Source organism: Alternaria novae-zelandiae (assembly GCF_023758075.1).
Source record: "Alternaria novae-zelandiae strain BMP 2774 chromosome Unknown scaffold_2, whole genome shotgun sequence".
Lineage (NCBI taxonomy): Eukaryota > Fungi > Ascomycota > Dothideomycetes > Pleosporales > Pleosporaceae > Alternaria > Alternaria novae-zelandiae.
This window is the reverse complement of record NW_026056962.1, coordinates 1,491,107-1,505,126: the sequence shown is the minus strand read 5'-3', so window position 1 is coordinate 1,505,126 and position 14,020 is coordinate 1,491,107. Positions and strand designations below refer to the sequence as shown.

Here is a 14,020-nt window from a genome sequence, read left to right as displayed (position 1 = left end):
TATTCGATCCCTCGACACGACTGCATATTAAAACTCAGCATCATGGCTAGGAAAATCCTTTCTATCGTCTTCTATCTACCTAGGTATAGATCATTAGTTTGTAGCAAGCAATCTACTATACCCAGTTCGCGCCTGACATGTCATCATCCTTATCATCCTCTTTATCCTCTTCATCATCACTCTCAACACGGCCCTCCCCAGACGATTCAATCGAAAGTGACCTTTTGATGGTACGGAATTTGACGACACGTTCTCTTTTGGGCGATAGCGTCTTCTTCTTCTCTTTCGTCGTAGTAGCTTTGGCCTTGGTAGTCTTGTTTCCCTTAGCCTTAGTAGCCTGCTTTCTCTTTGTAGCCCGCACAGCAGGTTCTGCTGTCGTGATACTCTCGGCGCTTTCCATCTCACTGTCGTCCGAATCGTGAGCAGCCACATCCGTCTCCTTCTTGACTTTTCTACCCTTGTTTCCGCTATCTTTTGCTACTCTGCCACCCTTTGTCTTCTTTACGTTGTTCTTTTGCTGTTGCTTGGCCCCGGTCTTACTCTTGCCAGTAGTTCTAGGCTTCTTCACAAGAACACACAGAGCCCTAGTGCGTATCCCCCCCTTAGATCCAGGCTTAGACCTTGGTTTAGGTGAAGGTGACTTTGAATTTCGCAGCGCTGCCTCCTCGGCGGCCCTCTTTCTAGCCGCAGCCTCTTGGGCTTTCCGCAAAGCATCCTCGTTAAGACTTTCGCGAACTGCTTCTCGTCTCTCTCGGGTAGAAGCCGCGGTGGCAATGATTTTTGGAGGCATAGCGTGGATTGTTTAATGACTGAGACCGGGATCGAGGTAGCGGCTTGGTCTTGAGTTCAATTGGGTGTCACACAGTAATTGTGTTCCGAAGATTGGCGAATGACTTCGTAATTTTGAACCGTAGACGGGATACTAGGCGCGAACTAAATAGCCCTGTCTTGTGTCGACCACCGCATGCGGCCGATATGGTCGCGAACAAAGCCATGCCAAAGAACCACAGAGGTTGAAGTATATCCACTAAGTGATTAAGGCGAAGATGCTTTGTTCCGAGACGTCAAAGATCGAGGACACTGTTGCGAATTAGAAGTCAAGTACCGTGAGGGCCGACCGATTTGCCTTTGTCTGTGAGCTAGAGGGTCTTGGGCACATCCAACTGTTACACATAGACGCGCAAAGTCAACCCAGCTACCATTAAAACAGATAGGTATTGAGGGTATACTACCAAATGAAGATACATGTTCTGACACTTCGTGTGCCTTCGCCTGCCATGGTCGTGATCGTAACAACCTTGCAAGCACCAAAAACGCGCTTAGCCGCAACAAACTCCAACAATACCGCAAGTCGTACGCTCATGTAATGATATGCTAAGTACTCGCAATGCAAAGCGAGACTAACCAGCAAATGCAAATCGCTTAAGGTTAAACAACGGTTTTCGGGGTGAGCACTCGCTCTCGGCTTCGCTATCCGGAACAAGGAGGTCTTCGCTCCCCTTCAGTGATGATCTCCTCCTCTTCGCAGGCGTCATAGGAGGCGGTGAGCTCGCGGCTATGACTACCTCGGCCTCTACAGCCGCCCAAGCAGAGACTGCAAGTTTCACGTCTATATCTTTCTTGGACGGTGTTCCGGGGATGATGGGTTCCTCATCGGGCGCCGAAAAGACTGTAAGAGCAGAAGCTTGAGATGGTGGTGTAGGTTGCCATGCCTCAGTGGGCCGACGGTTCAGACGACTCTTACCAGCTCTTGGTATACTCGGTGCTGGCGAGGGAGACTTGTATGTGAACTTTGATCGCAGCTCACTCATTGTGGATGAGATTGCAGCGCTGAAGACGGTCTCGGGCTCGGGGGAGGATGCCGGCGTGAGAGTGCCGATAGTATCTTGTGATTGCGCAGTGCTGCCCCTGGAGAAGACCGTCGACTGTGATTCGCTCCTAAAGCTGGACTGTGTATCACTGAAGACCCGTAGCTTCTTCTTGGGGGCAGATGCCGCTTGCTCTAGATCAGCCACTTCGGCCATAACCTCCTGTATTGAGTCATCCGAATAGAGCTCGAAGTCCTGGTCGGTCTTCCTCCTCCTACTCTTCTCTCGGTGCAAGGTTGGGCTTGGTTCTGGTATAGAAGGTGCGAAAAATTGGCTCCGCACAACACCATCGTCGCCAGCGGCGAGTGTCTCGGAGACAGAATCGGAGCACAGTCGTTGTCTCTTAGAAGGATGCGGAACCGAACGTCTACCCGCAGTTGGATCAGTCATGGTGCGTCGTGGTGGTTGAGGCGCCGTACTAGGCGTCGGAGGATTCGGTCGTAAACGGGAGATTGGAGCGGGTACTGCGGCCCATCCATTTGACTCTCTCTGTTGTTCCAGCAATACTTGCTGACTAGGTGATGGTGTAAAAACATTTGGCGACAATTCGGCCAACGGCGTACGCTTAGGCTTGAAGAACGAATCAATCGGCTTTGAGCCTTTCGCGTCGGGTGTCTGAACAATTGTCGAGGCTCTTCGAGAGGGACCAAACGAATTCCTGCCAGGCCTACTGTTGCTCGTGATGCTCATCGGGAGTTTTGTGCGTGGGTATAGGTCACCACTTGCAACACCGGTGGCGAGGTGCGCTGGTACCTCCTCTCCGATATAGGGCATATCGGCGAGATCAACCCCTTCTTCGAGTGGCGTAAGATTGACCAGCTGCTTGGCGACCGGACAGTAGACCCATTGGTAAAGGAAGGTTTTCTCAGCCTGGTCAAACAACTCCAAGAAGCCAGCGGGCACCTTGAGCTTGCCGTCGTATTGCGCAGCTTTGACTAGACGGTCGACAGTCTTGTGCTTCCGCAACATTCGATGGGCAGTCTTCAGGCCAAGTCCACCAATACCTGAGAGATAATCACAACCGCTCAGGATACACATTCTTCGGAAGTCGGCGTCAGACCATCCCACGAAGCTGACCTCCCTGCAGGCAGTGAAATGATTCCGGTTGACCTCGATGCATTCTCCGTATTTGTCCAGCTTTGTTATCAGGCACTTGACGCCAAAGACGAGTAGGTCGGAGTCTTCGGACAAGACCCCATGAATGATGCCCTTCCGCTCCAGGTATGCGAGCTGCGAATCAGCTTCGTAAGGCGCGACGACGTACTCGATGTTGTGCTGCTTCAGTTCTTCGATGACCATCCGCGCCATTTCCGGTGTCACGTCCACGCTCTTCTGCAATTCCTGTTGCGCCTGTGCCGTCTTTCCGACCTTGAGGAGTTCCAGCCCGAGCCTCTTGCCCTCCTTTCTTCGTTCCCTTCGGTCTTTCTCTGTGCCAGCTTTGCTCGGTAGGTTGTCTCCGTCGAATACAAGGTAGGGGGTGACGCCGAAGTGGATGAGCATGCGGACGCGGTGCATGACGAAGTCGACATATCTAGGGATCAAGGTTAGCAAACACTTGTCGTCCATGGACGCATCAACGCATACTTGGTCGTCGGCTTTTCGAGCGCCAGGTCAATCGCACAGGTCGCGGTAGCGCGGTGGAGCCAGCCATAGGTGTCGACGCCTATCGTCTTGCCGGCGTATTTCTTGAGAGTACATGGTTGCTGAACCGACTTGAGTAGCGGAAGGAGGCCTGTTCGGCCGTTAGTATTGTAGACGGGATGATTGGGTGTACCCACCTGAGATGCCCATCTTGTACCCTTTGCCGCTCACGCGTCCGTCCTATACAACGGGCAGAGAAGCAACAACTACCGCAACATGGTGGTTTCGCAGTCTGGTGACGAGAGGAGAAACGCCCTTATGCACTGCGAATCAAGCGAAAAAGAAAAGGGAGCGCGTTCACATCGATAGTGTGGAGCAGTCATTGATCGCGGGTACACGAGATGACAGGAACGCGCCCCGCTAATATACGCACTAGTCCGCGTCCGACTGCTAGCGTGGTCGCGATCGCCGAGCGCCGATGGATATCCAAAATTTCTTGCGCGAACACCAGCACCAAACAAAACGTCAAACTTTCAAAATGGTCAGCAATCGTCTCGACAAGGTGCACAAGAAGATTACGAAGAAGAAGGGAAAGAATCCCAACCTGCACGAGGGCAGCCGAGATACCAAGCGGCTACAAAGCGCAGCGCAGAGAGACGAAAAGCTCAATCGCGTTTTCAGACAACGAAAAGATCAAAATCGAACATACGGTATGCGTTATGTTTGCAATCGATTGACTGTATTATCGCTAACTAGTGATAGTTAATAGAGTGAAATCATTCCAATCATATACCGCAGAGCATGTTGCACCACTCAGCGTACCGGAGATCCAGGCCATGATTGAGGATTACTTAGGTCGCGATGACGAAGAGCTGGCCCAACTGAAGGCAGCTCGTCGTCCGGGACGACCAGCAAGCACGCGTCAAAATTTGTTGGAGATCCACCAGAACACCGAGCGAGACGAGTATGCCGCTGGCTTCTGGGTACCGGACCTTGAGGACGAGCTCAACTTGAAGAAGCTGAAAGAGTGGAACGGCGAGTGGGCTCAGCTGGCCACTCTCAAGTTTTCCAGAATCTCAAAGGAGGGTTTCAAGAAGGAGTCTAGCTTCCCGCCCAAGGGCATGTCATGAGCGAATGAGAAATGCATGGATCGGAGTAATTGAAGGATTCGGGCGTTTGGGAGCAAATGACCACAGAATCGACGTGGACTTGGCGCTACGTCGTAGATATACCCAGAAAAGTTTAATTCACCACACGACGGCTTACAACATACGCAACATTCTCTTAGCCACTTGTTCAGGGTCGAATTTGAAGTATCAGGAAAGCGAGGGTGGTTATCTACTTGTACTGTTGAAACGCAACATGCCAAACCTTCATTCCCTTCGGCCCGCCCCTCAGATGCGGGATAAGCTTCCCGAAATCCTCAGTCTTGCGGAATTCCATATGCGCCTCTACACTCGGCCATCCAATGAACGCCGCAAACAACTTCCCATCAACCCCCTCGCCCAGACTCTCATGCTTCTGCGGTTCAACGCTCCATCCACCAATCACCCCTTTGGCCTCGACATTAGGTATCTCGGTTGCCAAGGTGCGGAAAGTAGAGAACTGGGAGCTGTATTCCTCCTGTGAGTAGTCGGGGGCGAAGAAGGCGTTTATGCACTCGGTGACGGGCATGGCGAACGGGTTCTCGCCTCCAGAGTGCGAAGCGGGAAAGTTGACGTGGAAGATCGTTGGGTCATCGCCAGATGCAAGTTTTTCCATGATGGTTGCCTGAAAAGGTTGGTAGCCGGGAGTCTTTTCGAATGTTCTATGATCCTCGATAGATTCCCATTCTACATTCGGTCAGCAAACGTGCAAGGTGACACCACTTGCGCAGCGATCTATCGAATAAGACATGAAGGGTTACGTACCCACGGCCATTTGCACGGTATCTGGGTTCTCGATCTGTCGGCCCCAGTATAATGCTTTGGCACCGGGCTGTTTGGCAATAGTGCTGAGGGTTGACTCCCAAGTTTCTTTCGCTTCGCCCGTTGAGAGATCGAGGCCGGCTTTCATGGGAATGTACACAATCTCGGTAGCGTTTTCCGACATTTTGGGTATGTATTTTGTATGGATGTTGTGGTTAGTGGTTTGAGTGGTGGGGATTGAAATAGAGGAGGTGGGACAATAGTAAGAAGTCAGACAATGAGGCAATGAAGAAGTAGAGCTATGGTGTTGTTCTGTCGCATCTTGCTACATGCATACGATGAGCTGTTTGCCCCACACCAAGCTTGACGTAGGGAAGGGCCGAAAGTGGGGTAACAAAGTGGACCTGGCACGATCGAGGCCCTTCCAACATCCCACACAACCCTTCCGCGTCCTGAGATTTATATACAACTGGCATCGTAGCAACCCAAAAGCTTGCAGCAGCATTTGGAGAGCGAGCCTAGGTATCGCAACTTGCCCATCATCTTTATCCACGCCCAAGTACTTTCCATGCCACATACAGAATAGAATGCCTCTCAGTTCCAACCATGCCTGTCATAACATCCTCCCAAGGTATCAACACTACCATCCCACCAGAAGAAGAGCTCGTCTCAACCCTGCGCAGTCCCGTCATCGTGGTACACACGTGTTGCCTCCACTTCTCAAGATTTGTCCGCATGATACACACGCGTTGGTACCGCAACCGAAACACTGCATTGCGAATGCGTCAAGTGTTCGGATACAGAGTGCACAAGTATGTTGGCCTTCAACTCTGACCCACAACGTATTGTGGTTACAGCCGGTCTCGTGCCTCCTCGATTCCTCTTGTCTTGCACGCCCTGCTTCTTGTCTTGCACGCTGCTCTGCTTCTTGTCTTGCGCGCTGCTCTGCTTCTTGTCTTGCATGCTGCTCTGCTTCTTGTCTTGCACGCTGCTCTGCCGCTTGTCTTGCGTAATGCTCTGCCGCTTGTCTTGCGTGATGCTCTGCCGCTTGTCTCGCCCAATACTCTGCTCCTTGCCTCGCCCAGTAGTCTGCTTCTTGCCTTGCACGATGCTCTGCTCCTTGTCTCGCCCAGTAGTCTGCTTCTTGTCTTGCACGATGCTCTGCTTCTTGCCTCGCCCGATGCTCTGCTTCCTGTTTCGCTCGAAGCTCTGCTTCTCGCATCTCTTTCTTGTGCTGTCTTCGAGAATTCCCTTGCTCTCTTTTCGCACGTTGTTCAGCTTCTTCTTTCGCAAGTCGTTCTTTCCTGACCTGCTCAGCCAGCTCAGCCACAAGCCTTTCGCCTTCTTGATTTTTTCGTTCCGTGAGGTCATCGTTCAGCTGTTCGAGCCGTACCCTTGCTTCGTCTAGGTGTGTCTGCTTGATCCGAATGGCATTTTCTGCGTTGATCGTGGCTAGTCTGATCTCGCTCTTCTCTTGTCCACTCAGTCCGTCGCTCAAGAAGGCAGATATGCCCAGTTTGGACAGTCTATCGCTTGCCAGCTTTATTCGATTGTCGTTGACCTTCTCGTTGAGGACTTCAAGTTCGGTCTCAAGAGACTTGACTGTGTTACGACATTGACGAATCTGTTCTTTCTGAGATCTCTCATAGTTGAGCCACTCTTGTCGTATCCGATTGCTCTCTGCCTGTGCGCGCGCTTCTCTTTGCGCTGGTGTTTCGCGTTGCGGGTGCCACGGAGGGTTCGGCTGTGGTGCGGCTGGAGGTGGAGCGTAAGGTTGGCTGCCTGAGTACGAAGCAGTTCGTTGTAGACGGCTTCGATCGTATTCGCTCCTCGTGGACGCATCTTTGAGTACTTCCCATGCTGCGTTGATCTGTGCCCAACGTTAGTACGGCACGCTCGTCCAAGCACGGTGGCTTCTCCACACAAGCTGAGTCGTTGCGGTGGCGTGTTGAGAACCGTTGTTCTTGTCTGGGTGATGCAACAGTGCGAGGCGGCGGTACGCCGCTTTAATCTCGCCGTACAGCGCGGAAGGTCGCACTCCCAAGGTGACGTAGTAGTCTTGCGTAGGAAGTGCGGGAGCCATCTTCGCGCGGACGACCTAGGCAGGTGCTGCTAGGGACGTTGCGTGACCTATTTTTGCTGCATTCGAACGGAGGAACGTTCGAATGTACAAGCGCTATTAGCAAGATGCAGGAGTTTGTGCTGTCACAATTTCAACAGTTTGAGAGGACAGCAGTTGCAGCAACAAAACTGTCAGTTCCAATTTTGGACGCGCGGTGGGTTCGCGACGCGTTTGCAGACCGCCAAGGAAAGTGAGAGCAAGAGTGAAAGTGAGAAGTAGTCACCGTCAGTCAGTGAGCGAATTAAGGCCAATCAATATTCACGCTTCCCCATGCTCTATCTATGCAAGATGTATTACATTTTCCTTTTCGATCCCCCATGCATGCAATCGCTATCCAAACGTCCCAAATAACAAGTACGCTTAATCATACACAATCATAATCCAACACCGATATCGACAGAATGTACTACTCAATTGACCTTTGTGACCTTGATCCCACGGTCGAGAAGGGCATTCTTAAGACCCTTAGCGACCTGCTTCCTTGTCCTGGCGGTCTGTCGCAAGCTATCAATATTGTCGTCAACCAGGTCGCTCAAACGCGCGATCTCCTTGCCCGATGTCGGACTGCCTTCGGGTGTGTAAAACAGGCCATAGCCCTTGCTGGGCGTAGGCGTACTCTCAACTTCGGGAGTTAGAGCACGACGGCTTAGATCGGTCAGGGTCATCTTGTTGCGGTTGGTAGGCGGGGTGGCGTAAGGCGTATCGGCAATGCTGCGGCGGAGATCCGTACCGCGTGACCGTCGGGGCGTACCAGCGTTGCGTGATGAAGATGAGGAAGGACGACTGGAGTCTGCGAGGCCGATCTTGCGCAATTGGGCCTCTAGGACGAGGATGTCGTTGTTCTTCTGCTCAGCAAGATTGGCCAACCTGAGGACTGTCTTCTTGACAGCCTCCATGGAAGGCACTGACTTTGTGCTGCCGTTCTGTGCGTTGTGGGACACCAGACGCGAGCGTAGGACTGCGACTGCATCTTCAGCCTTGCGTAGCGACGTCAAAAGCTGAGCATAGTCGTTGCGCAGAGCCTTCTGTCCATCGGCAAGCTCCTTTGGCAATGGTGCCTTTCGGAGAGCTTCTGTCTTTTCGGGGTCCTTGCGATTGATGATTTGGCGGCGTATGTCATTAAGACGAGTCATGAGCTTGGCCTTGTCGTGAAGAAGACGAGCGAGCTGTGTGAGCTTGAGGAGCACATCCTGTACCCGCCCTGCATCCAGCTCTTGTTCAAGCTGATCTTCAAGAGATCGCAAGGCTTGAATCTCGCACAAAGTGAAGTTCTCGAACCATGAGCCGTGAGGTCCCTGGTCTTGGACATCATCCAGCATACGTCGATCGATTTGGTGACCAGTCTGGGGCTGTAGGTGGTATTGTGTAAACGACTTGATAGATCGAGCGTTCCAGCCAAGTGCATCCACCATACCGTTGATGTCTTTGTAAATCAACTCGATCTGAGCGGCGTGACCCGTCTTGCTAGGTGATTTGCCACCAGTGTAGTTCTGGTATGCGACAAACTCCTCCAGGTTCCGGCTCGGCTCGATCGGCTGCGCAAGCTGTGCGCGTATCCGCTCGTCCTCCTCATCTTCAAGATCGGAGACCTGTGGCTTTGGCGTGGGCGGCTTGGACCCCTGCATGGATGAGCTCAATGAAGCACCCGGTGCGACCAAAGGTTCTCGTCGGAGACGAGAAGCTGAGCTCGAACGAGCTGGACTAGGCGAGCGAAGGTCTTGGGCGCGGTTCGTCGGAGGCGGGAAGTTCGGTTTCGCAGGCATCGATGACTGATCGGGTTTACCAGAGAAGGGGCCTTTGTTCGGTTGCTGACCGAACAGCGATGAGCCTGAGAACGATGGTTGGTTGGCGGCAGGTTTCGAGGCCTGAGCGAACAAAGAAGGCTGGGCTGGTGAAGCGCTGCTTCCGGACTGTGATGTGGCGCCGGACTTCACTGTGGGAGGAGTCGGTGCAGGGGGGAAGAACTGCCGCGACTGGTTGACACTGTCCTGGAAGCTCCAGGTACCCGCCTTCGCGGCTTGCGGCTTTGTTGTCTTGTTTGGCGGGTATGTGTCGTCGACTTCTTCAACCTCCTCATCGTCCTCCTCATCAGAGAAACCTTCCTCATCATCATCCTCTTCGCTCTCGTCGTCATGGTCGTGATCATGTTCTTCCTCGTCTTCGTTGTCAATGGGAGATACATCTCCAGACGAACTAGGTGCTTCCACCTCGACGCCAGGACTACCAGCGAGCGGAGGCAAATCGTCGCTAGTCGAATTCGGCAACTTTGTGTTGATGAAATCTGGAGGTAGAGGTGCGTCCTCAGTTTTCGCCGGCTTAGCCTTGGTGAAGTCTGGTGGCAAAGGTGCGTCGTCCACCGGAGTAGCGGGCTCTTGCACAGGTGGTGCAGCCTTGGGGGTTGCGCTCTCCCTTGCAGGAGTGTCACTGGGGAATAACGACTTCTGCTTTGGCGGGGATGCTGGTGTCGTGGAGACCCAACTTGGGGGGTTTTCGCTCGCTGGGGTTGCGGGCGGCTTCATCCCTGTCTTTCCTAGCATGTTGGAGAAGTCACTGCCGAAGAAGGAACCGTTGGCAGGAGCCGCAGGCTTCGCTGGATCGTCCTTAGCTGTACCGTCACTTGCAAAAGTAGTGCCGAGCTTGAAGCCACCTGCAAGGCCGAACAAGCCTTGGGACGGCTGAGCTTGTGGTGTAGGTGTAGCTTCGTCCCTCTTTCGGTCGTTTGCCTCGCTCGCATCGGAGTCCTTCGACTCGAACGAGGCCGTGTTGAACGATGACTTGTCTTGCTGTCCAAAGATCGAGCTGCTTTGCTGAGCGGGCGTAGTCGCCCAGGAGGGTAGCGAAGATCCAGTCCCAGAGCCAACGGTGACAGTAGAACCAAAGCTTGGCTCTGTCTTCAGACCTCCAAAGCCAGATTTCTGCTGCCCTTGCCCGAGTGCTCCGAACCCGGAGCCTGCTTGTGCAGAGTTGTTGCTTCCAAAGCTCGAAAAGGAGTTTGATCCTCCAGCACTTTTGAATTGGGCGAATCCTGACGAACCACCAGCAGCGGCCGAGAATGGGTTGGATTTTGACTCTGAAGTTTGAGATGTCGCTCCCCATGGAGATGCTTTGCCGCCCATTCCACCTACTGCGCCGAATCCGGAGCCGGCACCTACTGCAGAAGGAGCGCCAAAGGCAGGTTTGGCGGGAGTGCCGATTGCAGAGGGAGCACCAAAAGCTGGCTGAGGAGGCTTACCGATTGTAGATGGAGCACCAAATGAAGGCTGTGCAGGTTTACCGAAAGTTGGAGCAGGCAAATTGGTAGCAGCAGTACCGAATCCGGGTGTTCCAAAGCCGGGCGGTTGGGGTTTCATCAGAGCGGGAGTTGGTGTACCGAATCCGTTTCCAGCGTTGCCAAAGTGGGGGATGCCAGCTGTTCCTGGGGTGCCGGGTGTGCCCATGGACTTGCTGAAAGGGGTAGATGTAGCAACCGGGAGTTTGGACGCAGGCGTGGATGCCCTCGGAGTAGAAGAAGGCGCATGCTGTGTGGCTTCGCTCTTGAAGATGAGACCGGGGTAGCGTTCTCCAGCCTCGATAGATTTGTTCCACATCACCCACCAGGCCGCAAGAAGACCTTCGTGGGTCAGAGCCATGTATGCAGGGAGCGGCCACGGCGCCTCGTTGATCTCTTCCAGGGCGGGAATGGGGCGCAGTATCTTCTCCTTGCTCGAAAGATCAAGCGCCTCGCCAATGAAGACGCTGTCCATTTCCTCGTCTCCATAAGCGGTTCGCGGCACCTGAGCCTTCTTCGTATCGTCCACGTTGACCATCATGAGCTCGTTGCAGGTTTCTTGATCCGGGGAGATCTTGTTGCTTGTGGAGGCAAGTATCGCGATGGAGTCTGCATGGGAGGAAGTGATAATAAGCATGTCGTCGAGATCGGGCTTCCAGTTTTGTAGGCGTGTGGACGAAATCCGTGCAGGTAGTTGGCGACGTGGAGCTTCGAATGCCTCGGGAAGAGGATCCCAGACAAAGGAATGGTACGTGAAGGATCCCCAGCCCTTGGCCGATTTGATGACGCTGTACTTCTTTTGCTCCGGGTTGTCCTGGTCTTGGTCCTTCAGAGAGTAGACAGCAAGGAATTCTTCAGTTTTCAGCCACGACACGCCGGTCACCTCGTAGTTTTCATCGACGTCTGGAGGTCGAGGAACGATACCTCTTAGATCTCCAGCGGTCATGTGTATAGCGCAGGTGCCATCAATAGAGCCAGAGACTACAGCCTTTCCACGCGCACTCCAAGCGGCGCAGTTGACGTGTGCCTCTCGAATCGTCTTCTTGACGCCCTTCTCCACATCGCATATCTCGAGCTTGCCGTTATCGAGGACTATGGCGAAGTATTGTTCGAATTCGGGGGAGGGGTTTGGGAGGAGAGCGCGAACGGGTGCGTCGGTCGCCAGTTTCGTGTCCGCGTCTTTCTTGCCTTGGCTAACGACACTCGCAACATTGTACGCAGCGACGCCGCCGTCGGCCTCATCAGATGTAACCAAGAAATCTCCATCGGCGGAGAAAGCGACATGGCGGAGGTTGGGAGTAGAGATGGTGATATCGGGCGTGAAGTCTGCTACGACGTCAATGTCGCGCTCTTCGAGACGCGGGTCATCGGCGTTTGCGATGTCATCGGCTATGGTCTTGTTCTGGAAGGCGCTGCGCACGGAGTCTGTGGACGCGATGACGAGGATGTTGGGGCCGGCAGCAGCGAGAAGGGCGGGCTTGGAGGCGACGGAGAGGAGGTTTGCGCACGCAGGTGGCAGATTATCGGCGGGCCATGGCCGGGGCAGGATCTTGACCTTCTTGGGGCCCTGTTTGCCCTGGTTGAGGACCTTGAAGCCGAGATGCTGTGAATTTGTTAGTACCGTCGCATGGCGGTCTGGTGCGAGCTGTAGCTACCTCAGTCTCAACTTCGGGCACCTCAGGCCCAGCCTCGACAGCCGGCGCGGGAATCTTAGACATTCTGCAGGACTTGCAGGCCGAACAGGTTCTGGCGCGTAGGAGGCTCGGCTTGGTGTCGCGCGTCGGAGTTCTCAGCTTATTCATATATGCATCGGAGGACGAGCGCGGGAGCGCGTGCTAGCCTTGGTGTGTTTTGGGAAAGAGCAAACAGGCCGTTCTAGGCTAGGCGGGAGCAGGTGAAGGTGATTGAAACGGCGGAGATGCAAGGAGATGGTGCCTGGCGCTCTGGATAGTCGAGCGACAAGCATGCGACCATTAGCTCGACGCTCTGAAGCGACGCGCTTTGTTGTTCTGAGAAAGTTCCCGAGCTAGTGGAGCTCATCGCTGCGCCAAGGCTGCCTCCAAGCTCCAGGCACGACAGCTACGCAACCTCGCCCTCGCCGCCGACCGCCTACACAACCCGAAGAGACGCGCGACACCACACACTCACCACGATACACGCCGTCTCCGCAGCAAACACCCCACACCTCCACCGACACCTCACGCCATCACCATGGGCGGCTTCGACTTCTCCAACCACAACCGCAATGCGGCTCTCCACGCCCAGGGCATCCCGCTGCCCAAGGCGACAAGCACAGGAACAACCATTGTGGGCTGTCTCTTCAACGGCGGCGTAGTCATCGCAGCAGACACACGAGCTACCAGCGGTCCCATTGTAGCAGACAAGGTAGGCTCGTCCCCGCCATAGACACAACCACCACCATGGACACTGGTCTGACATGCACCGCAGAACTGCGAGAAACTCCACTACATCTCCCCTCACATCTGGTGCGCGGGTGCCGGTACCGCCGCCGACACCGAGTTCACCACCGCCATCATCTCCTCGAACCTCGAACTGCACGCCCTCTCCACCGGCCGCAAGCCCCGCGTCGTTACCTGCATGACCATGTTGAAGCAGCACCTGTTCCGCCACCAGGGTCACATTGGCGCCTACCTCGTCATTGCGGGTGTTGACCCCACCGGCGCACATCTCTTCACCGTCCACGCCCACGGTTCCACCGACAAGCTGCCGTACGTCACCATGGGCTCCGGTTCATTGGCCGCCATGTCCGTTTTCGAGACACAGTGGAAGTCCGACCTGTCGCGGGAGGATGCCGTCACACTATGCGCAAACGCCATCGAGGCAGGTATTTGGAACGATCTGGGTTCCGGTAGCAACGTGGACGTGGCGGTCATCACAGAGGACAAGACCACTCTGATGAGGAACTACAAGACACCAAACACCAGGCAGCCCAAGCAGAGGAACTACAGGTTCCAGCGGGGAACTACTGCGGTGCTGAACGAGAAGATCATCACAAAGGAAGAGATCAGCAAGTACGTGACCGTACACGAGCTCAAGGATGGCGATGTAGCCGGTACAGCAGAGACGATGGATATAGACTCATAGGTTTTGCTCTAGCTCCGGGGCGATGCAAGATGGCGTTACGAACATGAACGTGTATTATACACCGAAACGGGGTTCCAGACGAACCAGCCGGATAGCTACAAGGCAATATGATGACGATCAATGAACCACCTCACCAGATATTCAAAGCAAGCATTCGATGTGAACGGCA

The 14,020-nt window shown here is 54.1% G+C and overlaps 6 protein-coding genes across 6 annotated transcripts; 2 read left to right on the top strand and 4 right to left on the bottom strand.

The window, feature by feature from the left end:
- Positions 1 to 115: 115 nt before the first annotated feature.
- Positions 116 to 790, bottom strand: J4E88_001525 (uncharacterized protein; the record flags this gene model as incomplete). The annotated part of the gene is made up of 1 exon (XM_049395194.1): positions 116 to 790. One exon carries the CDS (start codon positions 788 to 790, stop codon positions 116 to 118), a length of 675 nt encoding a protein of 224 aa, XP_049259058.1.
- A 610-nt stretch (positions 791 to 1,400) lies between these two features.
- On the bottom strand, positions 1,401 to 3,659 carry J4E88_001524 (uncharacterized protein; the record flags this gene model as incomplete). The annotated part of the gene is made up of 3 exons (XM_049395193.1): positions 1,401 to 3,399; positions 3,453 to 3,600; positions 3,647 to 3,659. 3 exons carry the CDS (start codon positions 3,657 to 3,659, stop codon positions 1,401 to 1,403), a joined length of 2,160 nt encoding a protein of 719 aa, XP_049259057.1.
- Positions 3,660 to 3,987: 328 nt separating this feature from the next.
- Positions 3,988 to 4,579, top strand: J4E88_001523 (uncharacterized protein; the record flags this gene model as incomplete). The annotated part of the gene is made up of 2 exons (XM_049395192.1): positions 3,988 to 4,159; positions 4,212 to 4,579. The coding sequence occupies 2 exons, from the start codon at positions 3,988 to 3,990 to the stop codon at positions 4,577 to 4,579; spliced, it is 540 nt and encodes a 179-aa protein (XP_049259056.1).
- Positions 4,580 to 4,787: 208 nt separating this feature from the next.
- J4E88_001522 (uncharacterized protein) lies at positions 4,788 to 5,832 on the bottom strand (the record flags this gene model as incomplete). Its single annotated transcript, XM_049395191.1, has 3 exons — positions 4,788 to 5,281; positions 5,360 to 5,519; positions 5,824 to 5,832. 3 exons carry the CDS (start codon positions 5,830 to 5,832, stop codon positions 4,788 to 4,790), a joined length of 663 nt encoding a protein of 220 aa, XP_049259055.1.
- Positions 5,833 to 6,076: 244 nt separating this feature from the next.
- J4E88_001521 (uncharacterized protein) lies at positions 6,077 to 12,464 on the bottom strand (the record flags this gene model as incomplete). The annotated part of the gene is made up of 5 exons (XM_049395190.1): positions 6,077 to 6,697; positions 6,750 to 7,207; positions 7,265 to 7,454; positions 7,898 to 12,349; positions 12,402 to 12,464. The coding sequence occupies 5 exons, from the start codon at positions 12,462 to 12,464 to the stop codon at positions 6,077 to 6,079; spliced, it is 5,784 nt and encodes a 1,927-aa protein (XP_049259054.1).
- A 493-nt stretch (positions 12,465 to 12,957) lies between these two features.
- Positions 12,958 to 13,851, top strand: PUP1 (proteasome core particle subunit beta 2; the record flags this gene model as incomplete). The annotated part of the gene is made up of 2 exons (XM_049395189.1): positions 12,958 to 13,131; positions 13,195 to 13,851. 2 exons carry the CDS (start codon positions 12,958 to 12,960, stop codon positions 13,849 to 13,851), a joined length of 831 nt encoding a protein of 276 aa, XP_049259053.1.
- Positions 13,852 to 14,020: the final 169 nt, after the last annotated feature.